At 37.4% G+C, this 19732-nt stretch overlaps 2 protein-coding genes across 4 annotated transcripts; both read left to right on the forward strand.

The window, feature by feature from the left end:
• Positions 1-1798: 1798 nt before the first annotated feature.
• On the forward strand, positions 1799-7311 carry LOC121775413 (lysine-specific demethylase JMJ25-like). Of its 3 annotated transcripts, XM_042172496.1 has the most exons (13): positions 1799-2033; positions 2786-3836; positions 3930-4045; positions 4121-4220; positions 4295-4427; positions 4508-4571; positions 4660-5356; positions 5542-5871; positions 6104-6421; positions 6504-6576; positions 6661-6746; positions 6824-6943; positions 7017-7311. In XM_042172496.1, exons 2-13 carry the CDS (start codon positions 2790-2792, stop codon positions 7098-7100), a joined length of 3168 nt encoding a protein of 1055 aa, XP_042028430.1. In that variant the 5' UTR covers positions 1799-2033; positions 2786-2789; the 3' UTR covers positions 7101-7311. The 3 variants fall into 3 exon arrangements, 2 of the variants coding, with proteins under 2 accessions (XP_042028430.1, XP_042028429.1); XM_042172495.1 differs by lacking the exon at positions 1799-2033 and having other exon boundaries at positions 2772-3836; XR_006045130.1 differs by lacking the exons at positions 1799-2033; positions 6504-6576; positions 7017-7311 and having other exon boundaries at positions 2772-3836; positions 6824-6878.
• Positions 7312-11688: 4377 nt separating this feature from the next.
• On the forward strand, positions 11689-18286 carry LOC121775530 (leucine--tRNA ligase, chloroplastic/mitochondrial-like). Its single transcript, XM_042172614.1, has 20 exons — positions 11689-12076; positions 12363-12507; positions 12603-12659; positions 12845-12964; positions 13046-13150; positions 13281-13504; positions 13590-13656; positions 13733-13887; positions 14053-14317; positions 14450-14644; positions 14844-14923; positions 15144-15206; positions 15311-15392; positions 15813-15890; positions 15972-16073; positions 16243-16415; positions 16554-16731; positions 17054-17131; positions 17511-17642; positions 17843-18286. The coding sequence occupies exons 1-20, from the start codon at positions 11715-11717 to the stop codon at positions 18083-18085; spliced, it is 2904 nt and encodes a 967-aa protein (XP_042028548.1). The 5' UTR covers positions 11689-11714; the 3' UTR covers positions 18086-18286.
• Positions 18287-19732: the final 1446 nt, after the last annotated feature.

Here is a 19732-nt window from a genome sequence, read left to right on the forward strand (position 1 = left end):
TACTAATGCGTAGAATTTACATATCAAAATTATAGTTTCAACTAGTAGAAAATTTTATGTTAAAAAAATTTGTTGAGCGTTTACGCAATTAGAGTTTTCTAAATTCTTAAAGTTAGTTTGATATTTATTTGCTTTTAAATAAAATAAGTATAAAAATTAAAGTCAAATGAATAAATTATACTTATTTGACATTTCAAAATTATATTTTGTATCATAAATTAATTCAATAATTATTAGGAAAAAGATCTGCAGTACTTAGTACTTACATAATTTTAATAACCTTTTCCAATAACTAAATCGAGTCAGAATATTACTTTACCAAGTACTTTTGTGCGGTATGTATATCTGAAAACTTTTTTATAAAAACAAAAAAAATATCCCAACCCAATAAGTGTGATCTTAGGAAAGCATAGTCATAAAAATTCAACTGTTATCTTTTGAACAAGAACTAGTTTCTATAAACCTTAAATTCAGAAGTAGGGGCAAAGTTGGTATAGTAATTGGTCAACATACCATCAGTACATAACTACATATTTTCCAAGTCATTTCTATTTAGTGTGTCATAAAGTCCTGACTTCTGTGTTGAGTGTAGACTGTTGACACTTGACACATTGTGTGTAATGCTAATGATAAATTAAGTATTTCCCGTTGTTAATAGAGTTATTTTTCAATTTTGAGAAGTTTTAAGATAATTGAATCATTTTTATTTTTAGTAAAAAATAATTCTCTCTTGTCCTTTATTCTTTCTTCATATCTCTTAATTTATTCACCATTCATTTAACACACTATTTTAAAACTTTGTATCGAAAAAAAATGTCTCTATTAACAAGGAACGGTGAGAGGATTTTCTAAATGTGTAGGCACATAGCACGTGATTAATTAAGGATTACAGATTACTACATTCGTCTCACAATAAGAGTCACATTTGGTGTGAACACGGATTTTAAGACTTTTAAAAGAATAGTAATCACATTTGGAGTATGTTGGAAAAATTAGTAGAATATGAGGCCCACTTTTTATATTGGTTTTATAATAAAATGTAAGTGAAGTGAGTTAATGGAATGTAAGACCTATATACCATTTATAGTAAAAATAAAATAAGACTCTTATTGTGGAATAGACCGAAATAGCAAAACGTGACTCTTATCGTGGAACGGAGTTAGCAATATTCCAAGGTCATTTATATATATGTTGCACTAAACTGAAAAGACATTGAAATAAATATTTAATGAACAGTCACATAAAATTTAAAAGTTGATAATCTGGGCCCACAAAATAGGCATTCTCGCCCATTACATGATGAATATTTGTAATTCAAGTAAGTAGGAGTAATATTTATGTTATTCGACTTCCCCCAAAATCACACATCACAATATTTCGTCCAAAACTGAAATTAATTTACACGCATCCTCACCAAAAAGATTGCCTGATATTCGAAAAAATAGCCAAAAAATTAGTCAAATATTATCCCTAAAATCGTTACGGTAAAACATGCCATAGTAATAACAAAAAGATTCCCAAATCCATTATCTAAAACATTACGAATATATGCAATCATTAATTTCCATACGTAATTATACCATATCTTTTAGAATTTTATGAAAAATTAACTAAAAAAGAATTACTCCAACAACTTCACCTCTATCTCGCCTAGCTGGAACTGACTACTTTACCCTTTCCAAAGCAGACAACACAGTTTACAAAAATTTTTATGATATTATTTGAATATTCCCACACCCAGATTTTCGATATAAATAATTTAATAACAATATAAAGCAGCTTCTGCGTTTCCGTTTATTTCCATCTCAACTCTACGTGTCTTTTTCTCTCTTGAATGCGATTCATATATATCAATGCAAATTCGGCAAAATAAAATTAATAAATCTTCATAGATTCTCCCATCGCTATTGCAGTTAACTTTTCTCACGCAATTCGATTTCGTGTTGATCGGAATTCGCCTGCTAAATTAATTGGATTGCGGAGGGGAAAGTTCTGTTTCTTGACCAGGTGTTTTGCCAATTGCTCATCAATGGGTTAGTGATTGTTTGTTTTTCTGCATTCTTAGGTGAATTGGATCGTGAATTGCTTTTCTTTTTGAGTTTGTATGAGTTATTATTGTTGATGTTGCTGTTTGAAGAGGCGATGAATGTAATTGGAATGATCCGCGGATTTTCGTTTGCGAGAATCAGTTGTGTGGTGAGTTTAGGTGATATCGCATCTTTGGTGAATAGTGATGCAGGTTAGGTGCATCCACTCGGTAATCATTGACTCGGTATCAACTCAAATTTCAATAGCTGTTATATACCGATTCATGTTTGATAGCAACTAGTCCTTCAATTTATCATTTAGAGATGTTTATTTAAAATGTACCTTCGGCGATGAAGTGATTTAATAATTTGTTTAAGATAAGGGAACATTCTATGATCTTGATCGGGTCAAAGGAAACAAAAAAAAACCTGTTTTCTAGAAGATGTTTTCTACCTTTGGTTAAGGCGCATGAGATGCACACTCTCTAGCTGGTGTAGGCAATTTTTTGTGAGACTGATGTCATGTTATGTTGGTTTTGTTAAACTGTTTCCTTTTAACTATGGGATTTGTGGAATTTTGCAACTTTAACAACATTGCAGTAGGAAGATCAGCAGATGCTGAGCAACATTGCGCTCCTGATTTATACTGTTTCATAACAGTGCCTATTGTTTGTGCCCTTGCCTGTTAATTAGTTTCTTCATGATATTTTTTTCACTCTTGCTTTTTTTATCCTGCTGATTATCATGTTCATCGGCAGTTTGATGATGGCGGCATTGCTCACAAAGCAAGAACAGCTCAGTCAGTGCACAAACAATGATATGCCATTGAGGCCAAGAAGCCTGAGACATTCGCCTACAAGGAAGAGGAAATTTATCATTGATACAGAGGATGAGGAAGAATTTGATGGAAACTTAGAATTATTGCCTACAGGAGATTTGTCAAATCAGAGGAAAAGATTGTTTGGAAGCAGCAATAATATCTCTTGCTCTGTGATATCAACAACACCGCATCAGATTGTTCCGATCATAGCAGGAGTACCAAAGGCAAAGAGAAGTGGCTCCAGAAGGAAAGGAATGGGAACTCAGAGAGTTGTAGATGCAGACACATGGACCCCATCCTTAGACAAACTTCTCTGTTCAAAGAAGGCATGCCAGCCTCTTTCTTTTGGTGAACTGAAGTATGATAGCCTGGACGAGGAAGGTGAAGTTCGTTTTAGACCCCTCAGAAAGTTATCAAAAAAAGAGCATACTGTGAAACACATAATGGCTATTACGGAAACAAAAGGCTTTCTTGAGAAAGAACCCTCAGGAAAAGTTTGCAAGGTGTCAAATGAGAGAAAGATATGTGGGAATAAACTCAAGAGGAAAAAAGTTGAAAGTGATAGTGAAGAAGAGTGGGAAGAGCATAAGACGAAAAAAAGGGTACCTGTGGTTCTATCTGGTAGCCAGAAAGCAAAGCATCGAACATTGAGAAGGAATTGTGTTTCTTCAAACAAGTATTTAGAAGATTTCATTGTTTGTGATTGGGTGGATGATGAAGAAATAGAAGAAGAAAATGTGGCTTCAATCATAGATACAACGATGGGAGGTAGTGATGTTTATGCTGTCCGAAGTAGTGATGATAGCTCAAAGTCTGAAATAAGTTTGTGCGCGAAAAGGAAATGTGGTGATTCTGCATATCAATGTTTATCTAACTTATCATCATCACCCCCCTCCTCCACTTCCTCCTCTTCCTCCTCATCGGCTAGTTTGTCAATTTTGAAAACTGATAGAGAAAAAGTAAAAAGGTCACCAGTTGAACATATGAAGGTAGATAAAGTTAATCTTTCTTTTCCAAATTTTAGTAGTTCATAGTGCCTATTTGATTTCTTTTGATATGATGCCTTCTTTCATCATAAGCAGGTAAATGTAAAGAAGTCCATTAAGTGTCATCAATGTGGCAGAGAAGACCGACGGATTGTTGTTCCATGCACCAAATGTGAAGGAATCTTTTATTGTGTCCAATGTATCAAACAATGGTGCTAATTCTGCTCTATCTATATAAATCTTGTCTTTTATAAATAAAGTGGAATAATATGATAACTTTTATCCAGGTATCCAACATTATCTGAAAAGGAAGTTTCAGAGGCTTGCCCATACTGCCGAATGATTTGCAACTGCAACTTGTGCTTGCATTCACCTTCCACATTAAAGGTATATTGTTTTTACAAACAAAATATGATTTTATTGCTGTTTCATCTTCTAAAATCTTGTTAAAATGATATTAGACATCAAAAAGAGATATGAACAATGGTGAGAAGATTCAGCATCTACACTACCTAATCACTGAAATTTATCCGTACCTTGAACATATTCATCAAGAACAAATCAAAGAAATCGAGGTAGAGTCAACAATTAAAGGTATGCTTCCTTTAACTAGAAGTGGTATGTATGTTTGAGGCCATTCTAGTTTTAATCATAGATATTTTGCCATTTGGCAGGGATACCATCTTCTTCCGTTGAAGTAAAACGTGCAGTTTTCTATAATGATGAGCGTGTATATTGGTAACTTATTCATCCGCGGACTTTTGCATTCAACAGTAATAATTCTCATATGCATAACCTTTTTTTGTTGTCTTTTTTTTTGGAACAGCAACCACTGTTCAACTTCAATTGTCGACCTTCACCGGAGCTGCCCAAATTGCTCTTATGAGTTGTGTATTAGGTGCTTTCAGGAGATCCGTGCTGGTCAGCTGCCAGGAAATATTAGCAAAACTGTCTTTCAGTATGTGGACAGAGGCACCAGTTACATGCATGGTGATGGAGAATTCACAGAATCTTGTCATGGAGATTCATTGGGTATAGAATCTGGAACACCTGTTGAGTGGGCTGACATCAGAGATGGGGGAATTGTTTGTCCCCCAAAAGAGATGGGTGGGTGTGGTGGTTCCAAGTTACAACTCAAGTGTCTTCTTCCAGAAAAATGGATATTAAATTTGAAAAGAAGAGCTGAGAAGGTCATGAGTGAATGTAAGAAAACCGTTTTTAAGCCCACACTCTTCGAAGGTGAGCCTGAAGACCCGTGCAATGCAGCTTCCAGAGAAGGCTCTAAAGGTAACAGCTTGTATTGCCCCGATTCGAGGGATATCCTGAATGAGGAAGGGGTTCTTCACTTCCGCCAGCACTGGGCCAGGGGAGAACCAGTCATAGTCAGAAATGTACTTGAGCACACAAGTGGGTTAAGTTGGGAGCCTATGGTCATGTGGCGTGCATTGTCTGAGCATACAGATGACAGCATCAGTTCAAAAATATCTGAAGTCAGAGCTATTGATTGTCTAGCTGGCTGTGAGGTTAGTTCCAGTATACTTTAAAATATTGCATTGACATTATCAGCTCAATAATCTCACTGCAAAATCGTATACAACCATGTTATTGGTTTTTGCTTATTCATGCACGGATGAATTTGTCTCCCAAAGGTGCCAGTAGTTATCAATTGCATCTGCCACTATTGACATTTTGTTTAATTACTTCCCAGGTGGAGATCAATACTCGCAAATTCTTCAAAGGTTACACGGAAGGGAGACGATATGCAAACTTCTGGCCAGAGATGCTTAAGCTCAAGGACTGGCCACCATCAGACAAATTCGAGGATTTATTACCACGCCATTGTGAAGAGTTCGTTCGAGCCTTGCCATTCCAAGAATACACTGATCCAACTGCTGGAGTTCTTAATGTTGCTGCAAAGTTGCCTTCAACTGCCTTGAAACCTGATATGGGTCCAAAGACATATATTGCATATGGGACTGTAGAGGAACTTGGAAGAGGGGATTCTGTGACTAAGCTCCACTGTGATATGTCAGATGCGGTATGACACAAGTTGTCACAATGTCATTTGTTCTTAGCCTGAAAACACTCTTTTAACTATGATCCGATTCAAACAAATCTGGTTCAGTCTTTGCTCCAAAATTCTTAAGTGGTCATTTCCTATGTCAAAATCATGCTAATATGAAGTCACGCACTCCATTCAAGAAGTCACCTCCACTTATCATTTCATCTGCATTGTACTATTCCTCACTAATAGAGCCTCATGGGTGCAGGTGAATATTTTGACACACACAGCAGATGTGGCTATAAGTGAGGAGCAGTATGAAGCAATTGAATTGTTGAAAGAAAGGCATCGGGCGCAGGATGAAGAAGAATGCAAGGCCAGAAGAAAAAATGCAACTGCATGCACCACAAGTGACCGCTCCGACAGTGACAAAGGCACTAGCTTTTCACCTAACCTTCATCAATCAGACGACGGTGGTGGTGCTCTGTGGGATATTTTCAGAAGGGAAGATGTTCCGAAATTGAAAGCGTATCTTGCTGAGCATTCAAATGAATTTAGGCACACTTACTGCTGTCCAGTTGAGCAGGTAATTTATAATGGTAAAAAGCTCGAAGTTTGCTACATTCACTCTGTGCTAGACTCTCTCTTATCTGCTTTTCTTTATCTAGGTCATTCACCCAATTCACGATCAAACCTTCTATTTGACTAAAGCACACAAAGCCAAACTGAAGGAAGAGTTTGGTATGCACACAGTAGTATAATACTCATAAGCATTGCACGGTTCTATCATCTTACTGAAGCAAGCTTCTGATCTCGGCATTTCAGGCATAGAACCTTGGACGTTTGAACAAAAGATCGGAGAAGCTGTCTTCATCCCTGCAGGCTGCCCACACCAAGTCAGGAATCTGAAGGTAATACTCTAACGTGATTCAACATACATGGTGATATAAGGATGACTTTAATTTGTGACCTGTTTATGCATTTACAGTCGTGTACCAAGGTCGCTGCTGACTTTGTTTCTCCGGAAAATTTGCACGAGTGCCTTAAGCTGACTGAGGAATTCAGGAAGCTTCCAAGGGATCACAGAGCCAAAGAAGACAAATTGGAGGTTGGCTATCGATATCCTCGTACCTTATAGATGAACAAGCTATCGATCGGTTAACAATTTTTGTATTGGGCAGGTGAAGAAGATGATCCTTCATGCAGTCAACAATGCCGTTGATGAGCTTGAGAAACTGATAGCTGCACAAGATGAGAGCTTTTAGCAATAGCAGAATTTTCCCGCTTTATATTTTGTTGAAATATTTTTTGGGTATCATAGAAATAAATAACTGGAATTCTACATATATTCCTCCTAATCGTAGTATAGATTGCTTGAAGGTTTGTGCAAAACAGATATAAATCAGCTGCATATATATTTTTTCCTTATGAAGCTGATACGAAAGGATTAAAAGAAAATATAGATCATTACATGCATCAGATGTACTATCTCATTTTCTCACGGAAAAGGCAACTTGATTAAAGAAAAGGTGACAATCACTAAAATTCATGAACCCGATATTAATAAATCAATGTAATACCTGCAAAAGAATTACAGTTGGAATTAACCATATATAACGCCTAAAATAGGCCTGCAAATTCGGGTAATTAGGCTTCCCGAAATTTCTATAATATCCTTGATATCCGACTTGCATGCGAATTTGGATACCCTAAGGCCATCGTTAACGCACTGGGCCGGGCCGCAAAATGCGAGTCCCGGCCCGTCCTAAGCATTGGAGGGGCGGAAGTTCCAGCCCAGGCCGGTACCGGTGCCGCATTTGCAGCCCGATGACTCTCCCGGGGTCCGGCCTGGCCGGCGTTAATCGGGGACGGGCTGCAAGTCCCCAAATTTTTTTTTCTATTTCTTCTCTATAAATACGGAACTATGGTGCACCATTCCTACATACATTATCCATTTCAATCCTCTTTTATTCCCTTTCTTTCGGTGTCAATGGATTGGTTTAACAGCGATGAACGTCAGATGGACGAGTTCGTCAGCGCGAACAATTGGTACATGCCGGCATCACCACCATCGCAGCCGACGCCTAATCCGGGAGTCGGTAGCAACATCGACGTAACATCACCGGTCAACACCGATGAGTTCGAGATCAGTGAGATGGAGCCCGCTCAAGGGCGGGGCAAGGGCAAGGTCGGCGAGGATGACGGGCCGAATAAGTACAGTCCGCAAGAGACAATGTGGCTTGCCAGGAACTTCGTCGACGTCGCCGAGGATCCTATCATCGGCAACCAGCAGTTCGACAAGGTGTTCTGGGAGCGAATTGCTGAGAAGTATAACGCTGAGCGTCCTAAAGGGTCGTTCGAACGTAGCTACGTGAAGCTGCACAAGCATTGGGGTCGGGTCCATGCGGATATGAGCAAGTGGAATGGAAAGTAGGCCAACGTAGTCCGGATGTGGCCGAGCGGGCACAGCGAGACGGACCTCGTCGAGAAGGCGAAGGAGGCGTTCTTCGCTGATGGGAAGAAGCACTTCAAGTACTTCGACGTTTGGAAGTTCGTCGAGAAGAGCCCGAAGTACACCAGTGGTGCCGAACCGACGGCAACCGGGGCGGCGAAGAGAACCAAAGTTTCCGCCTCCGGAAACTACTCTTTGAGCGAAGGAGGTCCGACGATCGACCTCAACGTGATGGACGACGACGTCTTCGTCTCATCTCCTAGCGTTCACAGCCGCTCGATGGGAACAAAGGCGGCAAAGAGGAAAGCAAAGGGGAAGGCAACTGCGAGCAACTCCGCTATGACGCCACTGCCGATCAATCAGTCTCTGGATAAGATGTCCGACTCTTTGTCGGAGATGAGTATTACCTGGCGGATGAGCCAGCTGACGGAGTTGACATCGAGGGATACCTCGACCATGTCGGAGTTCGATCTCGAGTTGCACCGTGATATGATCGCCTACCTTCGCGCCCAAATGAAGAAGTAGTTTTTCTAGGATTTGTAATTTTTTTCTAGGACTTTTTAAATTTTTTTCTAGGATTTGTATTTTTTATTTCTAGGATTTGTAATTTCTTTTTTCGAATGAACAATTTATTTTCCCGGTTTGAATTGTTCAACGTATTGCATTCACGAGTAAAATATCTTGAAGTTGTGAATAGTGTCATTTATTAGTTGCGGCCTGCAGGGTTAGAGCAGTTGGGGCCTGGGCCACAACTGTAGGGGAATGATGACGTGGAGCGGACTTGGGGCCTGAAATGGGGATGGGGTTAATGATGCCCTAATACCTGATATGGGTAATCGAAGGTCCTCGCAAATCAGAAATTATTATGTTTTTATTTATATAAATTATATTGTGATGAGTATATGAGTAATTAAAATTAAATACGACAATACATATAATAGACAATAAACACTACTCCTTCCATACAGTGGAGCCATTTTGCCATTTTTGTACGTTCCATAGTAGTGGAGTCATTTTCCTTTTTAGTAAAAGTCAACACTTTCTTCTCTACTTTTTTCATTTCCTACTTTATTCTCTTTTCCATCTCTCTACTTTTTTCATTTCCTACTTTATTCTTACTTTATTTAAATCACTTTTTAGTAAAGTCTAACACAAATTTTCTTAAATCGCGTGTAGAAAAGAAACCTTCCACTACCGCAGAAGGAGGGAGTAATACTTAAATTCAATATGAAGAAGTGAGACACGAACTAAGAGTGATTAATCAAATTTATTTTATGGGCCTACGGCCTATCCTAGATAAAAAAAAAAGTACTTTATAACTATAAGCACAAATGCACGAATCCATTATCAGGTACTATTCGGGTATCTGAATATACGTCCAGGTACTTGAAACCTTAAAAACGTCTTTACACCAATTACCTAAACTCATACTCAAACCCATTATCAAGTACTATTCGGGTAGCTGTGTTATTTATTTTTTTGGCAAAAAGTAATCTATTTCTTCTCTCTTATTTTATCATATCTTCTTCTCTGTTACTTTATTCACTCTACTTTTTTCCTTTTCTACTTTATTCACCTTTCACTTAACTCATTTTTAAGACAATTTCTTAAATACCGTGCAGAAAAGAAATGTCTCTACTGCAGAGGTATGGAGGGACTGCAGATGTATGGAGGGAATATTAATTTTATAATGAAATATGAGTGAGATAAAGTTAGTGGAATACATGGTACATTATCAAAAATAGAAAAAAAGTAAATGAGACAATTATTCTTGATCGGACAAAAATAGCAATTTGGGACAATTAATGGCGCTAGATGAATAACTACTAATGTATAACCAGAGATCAAATTTCAACCATTAAATAAAAAATGGAAGGATAAAACTAATATCACAGATGTCAATTTTAGATACCAATTAGGTCATTTTAAGATCATTTTAATTCATACAAGGGGTACAAAGTCGCACAAACTAAAACGATCCAAAAATATCCTTTGTGCTATGAACTAAATTAGTCTAAAAATAACTTAATTGGTACTAACCTTCGTGTTCGGTTATTTCGTTGTACATTAAAATTTGGTAATTTTTTTTAACACTATCCTATCATTTTATACTATATCAATCCATAAAAATAATCTTAGTTGTATATAGCAAGAGTTTTGATGCAAAATTGATAAAGTAACAGATATAAAGAAAGAAAAAATGATGGAAGAGAACGACATACTATTTTTTGGTGGACGGAGACAGTGATTTGAACCTCTCCTGATAGAGTACGGCGATGGAATGCGCAATCTAATAACCAGTGGCGGATCTAGGGGGCAGGAGGGGGTAACCGCCCCTCCTCGGCGATCCGCTACCCGGGCGTGATTTTTCTATTGTCGCCCTCTCTGATAGCTTCAGACGTCGCCCTAGACGTCGCCCCTCCCTCCTCCGTTGGCTTCCGATAAATTTTATTTCGCTCCTTCCGTTTTAGAATCCTGGATCCGCCACTGCCAATAACGCCCAGAAATACAAGCAGAAAGATACCACTAAAACTTGATAGAATGGATGAATGACGTAAAGATAGGATGGATGATTCAAACAAACACTCCAAGCACTATTTTATTGATAATTATTCTTCAATTTCATTCATAATGAGATGACCATTATATAGACAAAGAAAAATTTAAATTTAGATAAAAATAAATAAGTATAAATAAAAAAGCTTAAAGCAAGATGGAAACAAAATCAGGTCAAATCTTTATCATCTATTTATCCTTTATATTAGGAAATATATTGAATATCAAATCAACTATTAAGAAAAGATAATTACTACTACTAAAATACTAACATAAACCCTAATTTTTATCATTATTCACCATCACATTTTTAGGGCACATGATTTTTCACTAATCAGTTTGCCTTATCTTCAATTTTTGGCCCACTCCCATAGTCCCATGTCATTAAAATATATTACATCTTTTAATTTGATCTTGAAACGTCTAGTATTTTTTACTAGGAAGAATCTCACCAGAAATAAATCGTATGATAACTAAGATAAATAAAAACAATTATGGAAACGCTTTGAAAATTAAGAAATAAAAATAATACTTCTAAGTCGTTGACTGGCAAATCTTTCATCAAAGGTCAGTGAATCTATCATTAACTTTGGTAAGAATCCATTTTAAATATTTAGGTAAAATTTTAAAAAGTATTATAATAATATCTGATTTAACCCTCAAGCCCAACAAAACTTTATCTACACAATTGGATGTTTGGACCAATTGCTCCACCTTTGAGTTTCTGAAAAGAGTAATGGTCTGGGCCTTAACAGAAAATAGCCCAATACTTTTCTTTGCCGCCAAGCCCAACTAAACTTTATCTACTCAACTCTTCTTCACCACATTCTCTATCCTCACTCAGCAACGGTAACAAATTCCGGCGACGCCGATGTTAACCCAAATTCAACCCGCGCCACGGATTCACTCAGCAATACCTCCGTTTCCGGCAAGTTATTCTCTACCCCGCCGCCAGCCCCTTCTCCATCGCCGCGGTCCTCGCTTTTCCTTTTCCCGCCTCCGGATAATCAATTGCTCAAAGCTCGCAAATGAAAGCGGAAACCCTAGTTCGAGCGAGATGAGTGAGCATCACAGCGTCAGTGGAGACGATGGAGTGAGGAGAGCTTATCCGTTTCACGAAATCGAGCCTAAGTGGCAGCATTACTGGGAGGAGAAGAAGACTTTTCGGACGCCCGATGAAATCGATACATCTAAGCCCAAATTCTACGTTCTCGACATGTTTCCTTATCCCAGGTCCCTTTCTCTCTCATCTGAGCTGCGTGTTGAGTCTGAATTTAAGTTTTTGACGTATTATATGAACCCAGCTCGTTATCTTTCTCATTGTCTAATGCCTAATTAACCACAAAACAGCAAAGCAATATTTCTACCATGCTGAGAAAATAACTGATCATTTGAATGCTGAAATAGTTTCAATAGTCTTAGCTGAATCTGCAATTGAGATCATTTCTAGCACTTGTGGTTTGAAGTCATTTATTTGGCTTGAAAATCAATCATTAGATTTGTAATTTCGTTGTTTCAGCGGGGTGGGTTTACATGTGGGGCATCCTCTTGGTTATACTGCTACGGATATCCTTGCTAGACTTAAACGGATGCAAGGTTTCAATGTGTTACATCCAATGGGTTGGGATGCGTTTGGTTTACCTGCAGAGCAGTATGCAATCGAGGTACTTTCTCCTTCCCCGATATGATTTTTTTTTCAAGTAACCTCCTTGGCGGTCTCTCCTGTTCTCCTCTCAATTTCACAGCTTCTTGTTGACAGACAGGGATGCACCCAAATATTACAACGTTTAGAAACATTGATCGATTCCGCTCTCAGGTCAACAACTTCCTTCTCAGATGAATGTTGATTGATGATTATGAATATAATCCGTTTTCAAGAAAAAAAATCTATCAAGATTTTGAAACATGTTAGCGTGAAAATCACTTCATTTAGCTGATTACCGATCTGTTCTATTCAGTTGGTTCAGTTCTTGTTATACTGACATCAGTATCTGCATGCAGCTTAAATTACTGGGCTTCTCATATGACTGGGATCGTGAAATTTCTACGACTGAGCCCGATTATTACAAATGGACGCAGTGGATATTTCTGCAGCTCCTAAAGAGAGGATTGGCATATCAGGTATGGAGTTCTCTTGAATATAATCTCAATCACTTCATTACATCAGCATATACGGTGGTGTTCTAAGCAGTTGTAACGCAGGCTGAAGTTCCTGTGAACTGGTGCCCTGCTCTGGGAACAGTTTTGGCAAATGAAGAAGTTGTGGATGGAGTTAGTGAGCGTGGGGGACATCCAGTTGTTCGAAAAGTACGTTGTAGAATCTAATTATTTATTGTTTTCTGCAATATTTTTTGTGCACAACTTTCTGGCTACATTCCTTGTTTTCATTAGATGGATGGTTTTATGATTTTACAGTTCATTGTTTATTACCGAGCAGCCTATGCGGCAATGGATGCTGAAGATTACTGCATATGCTGACCGTCTACTTGAAGATTTAGATGGCCTCGACTGGCCTGAAAGTGTTAAGGAAATGCAAAGGAACTGGATAGGGAGATCAGAAGGGGCAGAGCTGCAATTCAGTGCCATGGATAGTGATGGTTTGGAAAGTGACATTAAAATTACTGTTTACACCACGAGGCCTGATACGATATTTGGTGCAACGTACATCTTCTATTTTTATAATGCTCATTTCCTGTTATCTTTTGCAACAACTTCAGTTGCTGACTACTTTTCTCTGACTTGTTAGTTACTTAGTCCTGGCTCCTGAACATGTGCTATTGCCAGCCATCATAGCTGATTCCCAAAGAGAAGTTGTACGTCTCCATTATGCCTTGTACTTATGAAATCTGAGGTCAGTAGTCATTATGAAAAAAATAATTTTTAATGCAGGTCGAAGAGTACACGGAACTTGCCTCCAGAAAGAGTGATCTGGAGAGGACTGAGCTCCAAAAGGAAAAAACTGGAGTCTTTAGTGGTAGCTATGCAAGAAATCCGGCTAATGGATTAGCTATTCCAATTTGGGTAGCTGACTATGTTTTGGGAAGGTAACTGATTGTTCCTTGTTCTCTGATTTCGCTTGCAAAGGATTTTTAGTTCACAACTTTAGTGCCCTTTGACTATGAAGGAGGTGTATCTATGAAGAGAAAACAATTGTTCGACAAGAACTTCTGTTGATTTTGTGATTGTTTGAATTCTACTCCATATGACAGCTATGGAACAGGAGCTATTATGGCTGTACCTGCGCATGACACGCGAGACCATGAGTTTTCTTTGAAGTACAATATTCCAGTCTGTGGGGTTGTGACTCCGGAAAATGGAAGTTTCAATTACCGTGAGAAGGCTTACACTGGTGATGGTACGATGATAAATTCATCAAGTCCAACATCAGGACTTGACATTAATGGTCTACCTAGCAAAGATGCTGCGTCTAAGGTCATTGAGTGGGTTGAGAAAACTGGATGTGGAATGAAAAAGGTACTTTTCCTGCATTCTGGATGTGGACGTTCTCTTTAACTACATTGCTTGATGTCAGGGACTTTGTTTTGTTTGCTCTTGAGCTTCAGAATGGACAGGTTTACAAATTGTGCAACTTTATATTTCCTATAGGTGAACTATAAATTAAGGGACTGGCTATTTGCTCGGCAGCGTTATTGGGGAGAGCCTATCCCTGTCATATTTCTAGATGGTACAGGTGAATGTGTTCCAGTTTCTGAAGCTGAGCTTCCTCTTACCCTTCCCGAGCTGGATGATTTTACTCCAACTGGGACTGGGGAGCCACCATTGGCTAAGGCCCTTTCCTGGGTATGTTTATTTTCTTCCAAGAGTTCAAGCGGGTCAAAGTTATGGAGAGATGTCCCTCTGATGTGATACAGCTAGATGAGTTGCATGAAGTAGCAATTTGTCAGATTTCCACATCATTAGGAACCATTACCCCAACTTGGTATCTTTTTCTTTCTGTAATATTTCTTCATGAAACATACTGATGGATGGTGTTTCTCAGGTACAAACAGTTGACCCTATCTCTGGGAAGTCAGCACAGCGGGAAACAAACACTATGCCTCAGTGGGCTGGTTCTTGCTGGTGCGACTTATTTCTATAGCTAACTTGTATAAATATTTTCTAAATCTGGTCTGGCAAGGAAGCATGAATTAACATTATATGAAACTTTTTGGTGCAATCCATAACTCATTTTTACTGCATTTGCAATTTCCAAAAACGTGAGCATAATGAATGATGTCCAAATTAGTTTTCATGCTTCATATAGGGCTCATTAATATTTATTTCTTTTATCAAAATCCAGGTACTACCTGAGGTTCATGGACCCTAGAAATCCAAATGCATTGGTTGACAAGGAAAAAGAAAAGTAAGTTTAGCTTGCACATATTGGTGGTCCAATATGAATTGTGTTCATTTTACACTTCATGCTTGGATAGTTTCTGTCCTCTTAATATTTATTTTCCCTTGCAGATATTGGAGCCCTGTTGATGTGTATGTTGGCGGTGCTGAACACGCAGTTCTTCACTTACTGTATGCTAGATTCTGGCACAAGGTACACTTGTTCTACTGCAGTGTCTGCCTTTTTTATGCAAATCATTTCCCCCCTAGTTTCTTACTATTATAGTATGTAAATAATTTTGTCTCCTAAGAATTTATAGCTCTGTATCCAGGCTAAGGTCTGTAACTTCAAAGCTTAGAATGCCTTAACTTGGAATATTCTGTACCATCACCTTGTGGTTGAAAAGGGCTTATTTTCAGTCAGTGAGTCAACTTTCTAGATTAAGTCTAGCAAACATCGGAAATCTGAAATAGTTGGAAATAATAAGTTTTATGCTCCTTCTTCAGCTTTAACACAATTACGCCACCCTAAATATGAGATGGTCTACTTGCTAGTTACGTTATTCGTTAGATGCAAGTCTGTAGTTCTTTAATTGGTTGTTTTTATGTAATAATGACATCTTACTTTGTTCAGGTTCTTTATGATGTTGGAGTCGTCTCAACTAAAGAACCTTTTCAATGTGTCATAAACCAGGGAATTATTCTTGGAGAAGTAAGCATATATTTGCTTAATCCTTGTTTAATAATATTACAGTTGTGCCAAACTGCCAATATATAATTGCTTGTGTGGCAGGTTCAATACATAGCTTTCAGGGATTCAGATGGGAACCTAGTTTCTGCTGATTCTGTTGATGAAATGGGGGACATCAGTCAAGAAATTGTACCTGAGGGGAAGGCATGTCACACCCGTGTGCTTAAACCTCTCTCTTTACTTCTGCTGGAATAATACAAATTACAACATACTACTAGTATATATCAGTAATTTACACTATTTTTTGAATATTTTTCCGAATTAAATGTTTGCAAAGCCATAATTTTATGATGTCACATATGTACTGAAATAGGTAACAAAATCTGGTGATTATTTCGTGCTGAAAGACAACCCTGATATTCGCTTGATTGGCCGTGCTCACAAGATGAGTAAGAGTAGGGGAAATGTTGTTAACCCAGATGATGTCGTCTCACAATATGGTGCAGATTCTCTTCGTTTATATGAAATGTTCATGGGTCCATTCAGGTTCTTTCCCCTTTTCCTATTACTATAACCTCTCTGTTATAATCATATTTCAGTCATCATTTATTTGGCAATAAGAATATATCACTTGTATCTGCTTCATTATTTTAGTATTTATTTACTTCCATATTGCACTCATAGAGATTCAAAAACATGGAGTACGAGTGGTATTGATGGTGTTCATCGCTTTCTAGCAAGAGTTTGGAGATTGGTTGTTGGTTCACCATCACTTGATGGTAAATACAATGTGGGAACAGTGGATCTCGATGGAGAGCCTTCTCTCGAACAGCTTCGTTGTCTTCATAGATGCATTAGTAAGGTAATTACTATTTAGATTGTAAACGTTGTTTATCTTACCCACTTTTTGATCTTTTTGTCCAACACTCATGCAATATAATGGGTGAAATTGTGTACATTTCCGTGATATCACAGTACCTCTTCTCTTAAGTTCTTTTTCAGTTATGAAGTTTTTACAATAGTTTGTTATAATAGTTGAAATCTTTGGTTTACAAAGACAACTGCATTTTAGAGTATACTCTTAATACTCCTGAAATGGTAGTTCTTATCTCTTGTCCGTGTATATGAAACATGTCCGGCATCACAATTGGCTCACTGTAATAAGCTACTGTTTATTATGACAGGTGACAGAAGAAGTTGAAGGAACAAGATTTAACACTGGAATTTCTGCAATGATGGAATTCATTAATGCAGCATATAAGGTAGTCACATCCCTATCTGCACTGAACCTCCCATCTCTCTCTCTCCACACACATACACATGCATGCATACAAGACTTCTATTTTTGCTTTTGGTTTGAGCACTCACACATCTTCCTATTCTGCACTTGTTAGATGCCTTCTTAAATACATTGTGTTTTTGGACTGAACATGGGACGATGACAGGATGTTTTTCCGGAGATAAATGGTTTATCATTTATCATTATTTACTTTGCCTGAGATAACAACCTCTGGGGCTTTTCTTCTTATTTCCTTAGTGAATGCTGTAACTGAATAGTCTTGTAGCTTCCATTAAAATCAACTAGAACTGATGCTGATGCATTAATATAGAGCTCATTACGTTTTTGCTTTGTTTTTATAGTGGGACAAACTTCCGAGACCAGTCATCGAACAATTTGCTTTATTGCTATCGCCTTATGCGCCTCACATGTCTGAGGAGCTATGGTCTCGCCTTGGACACTCCACTTCACTGGCTTATGAGCCTTACCCCACGGTATGAGTTTCCAACCTAATTAAATCTTATTGTCTTGTTGTGATCCCAGAAAATTAATAGATGTATTAAACTTGCAAAAAATGCTGATTGCTTACATTCCTTTATATCCATTAATCAAACAAAGCGAAGGTTTTGAACTACTCCTATATAAGTAGCCACATGCGTGTGTGGAGGCGGTTGGTGATGTCTAGCTATTGCAGGTGAACCCTGAATACTTGAAAGAGTCAACGGTGGTCTTACCCGTCCAAATCAACGGGAAGACAAGGGGCACTGTTCAGGTCAAGAAACAATGCACCGAGGAAGATGCTTTTGGACTAGCTTCATCTGATCCCAAACTTTCTAAGTTTCTGGATGGGAAAACAATCAAGAAGAGAATTTTTGTTCCTGGTAAGATTTTGAATATTATTATAGACGCGCAGAGCGCCAAGGTGGCTCAAAGATAGCTCCTTTGGCAAGCAGATTCGAGTCTGTGTGTATAAATAATATGGTGAAATCAATGAGGTGAGCATTGGTGGCGGCCTCTTCATATTTGGCTTCTTAGTTGATGATTTTGTAGACTTTATATTGAATGGTTAGCTGATTATTCTGTACAGACAAAAATTCATTCAGATAATACAGATGCTATTTGCTATTGTGTTTTCTTATTTTCAAGGCTTTTCGTTTTTAAATTTTGTTTCTTTTGATGCCATTTTGTTGACATTATCTGTCATTGAATCAATGGGTGTTGCTGTATATTGTTAGAGAAAGATTAGGTTTGGAACATGCATGAAGCTCCTTGATTTTGACCAACTTTCAAACACACTATTTTGCTCAAACATGATGTATTAATATTGACTTTTAGCCGAAGTTGGGGACTTGTGGCCTACAGATTATGAATTCAAATTTCAGCGAAACCTTTTGTGTTGCAAAACAGTAGTTGTGAATTCGAAACACTAGCTTTTATTTCTATAGAGTACTAGGAAAATATCAATACAAAAATTGATTTCAATACAAAATTCTGATCAAATCCTGACCATGAGATTTAAATAAAAACACAGAGGGTTATTATAAAGTAGTTTTAGGTCATATTATAAAATTCGGATTTGAGGTCATGTTAAGATCATTTTATGCATCATTACTATAATGACGTAAAAATAAGCTTATGATGACTTTAAAATGACCTTTGTATGCTTGGTTCTGCATTTTTGTATTAAGAATGAGCTTTGCATAGATCAAAACCCTAGAGTACTAGTAGTATTATTTATATAGAGTATCTTGATTTGATGATATTGTAAATCAATATCACAATGCCAAATTAATTTTTAGTGTCGAACCCATCATTGTTAGTTTGTTTTAGGTCATTTTATAAAATCCAGATTTGAAAAATATGGATGTCATTTTTTTTATCATTTTAGGTCATGACAAGAGTAACCTCCGTATTGTCTAAAAATGACATTCGTAGTGTGGTTCTGTGTTCTACTGTAAGATTGAGTTTTGTATATTTAACCACTCACATCACATGTGTAAATTAAACATATTTTAACCTAAAATTGAATACATTTCTTGAATGAGGGAGAAAATCGAATAAATGTCTTAGATGTGACAAAACTGAGTAAATTAATAGTTCACCATGTTACACCTCATAATACATCATGCTCATGTAGGTAATCAGTGTATAATTTTAGGTTGTCACATTTATAATTTTTTCTAAAAATTGAAATGTTGAGTACCAAATGGAAAATTATCTAAATTATAAGACATTTTTGAGTAAACGCCAATGAAGCATGTCTATATTTAACGGTTTCGTAAAAAATAACGGCTAACCTTGTTTTGATGGATTGATGATCTATATATGTAATGGAGCAAACATAATGGACTAATTTTAGACTTTAAAACATGATTTGCCGTTAATTTTTATTTAACCATTTTATAAATATGGACAAAAAAAGCTACTCCATTAAAAAGTTCGATTATGTATATTACCAAAAATATTTTTTGAGCAAGCCGACCAAAAAGTCAACATCGGATTAACAATATTTTAATGAGTATCGATTAGCTTAACATCAAATCAATTGAGGTGTAACAGAAGAATGGGCTAAAATGCGCACGCG

This window comes from Salvia splendens, chromosome 17, assembly GCF_004379255.2.
Source record: "Salvia splendens isolate huo1 chromosome 17, SspV2, whole genome shotgun sequence".
NCBI lineage: Eukaryota > Viridiplantae > Streptophyta > Magnoliopsida > Lamiales > Lamiaceae > Salvia > Salvia splendens.

Coding starts and splice junctions, on each gene's coding strand:
- LOC121775413 (XM_042172495.1), top strand. CDS start 2,772: ATGTTCATCGGCAGTTTGATGATGGCGGCATTGCTCACAAAGCAAGAA. Junction 4,046..4,120: donor GTCCAATGTATCAAACAATG/GTGCTAATTCTG, acceptor ACTTTTATCCAG/GTATCCAACATTATCTGAAA. Junction 4,572..4,659: donor AATGATGAGCGTGTATATTG/GTAACTTATTCA, acceptor TTTTTGGAACAG/CAACCACTGTTCAACTTCAA.
- LOC121775530 (XM_042172614.1), top strand. CDS start 11,715: ATGTTAACCCAAATTCAACCCGCGCCACGGATTCACTCAGCAATACCT. Junction 13,505..13,589: donor GATACGATATTTGGTGCAAC/GTACATCTTCTA, acceptor CTGACTTGTTAG/TTACTTAGTCCTGGCTCCTG. Junction 16,074..16,242: donor AAATTGTACCTGAGGGGAAG/GCATGTCACACC, acceptor GTACTGAAATAG/GTAACAAAATCTGGTGATTA.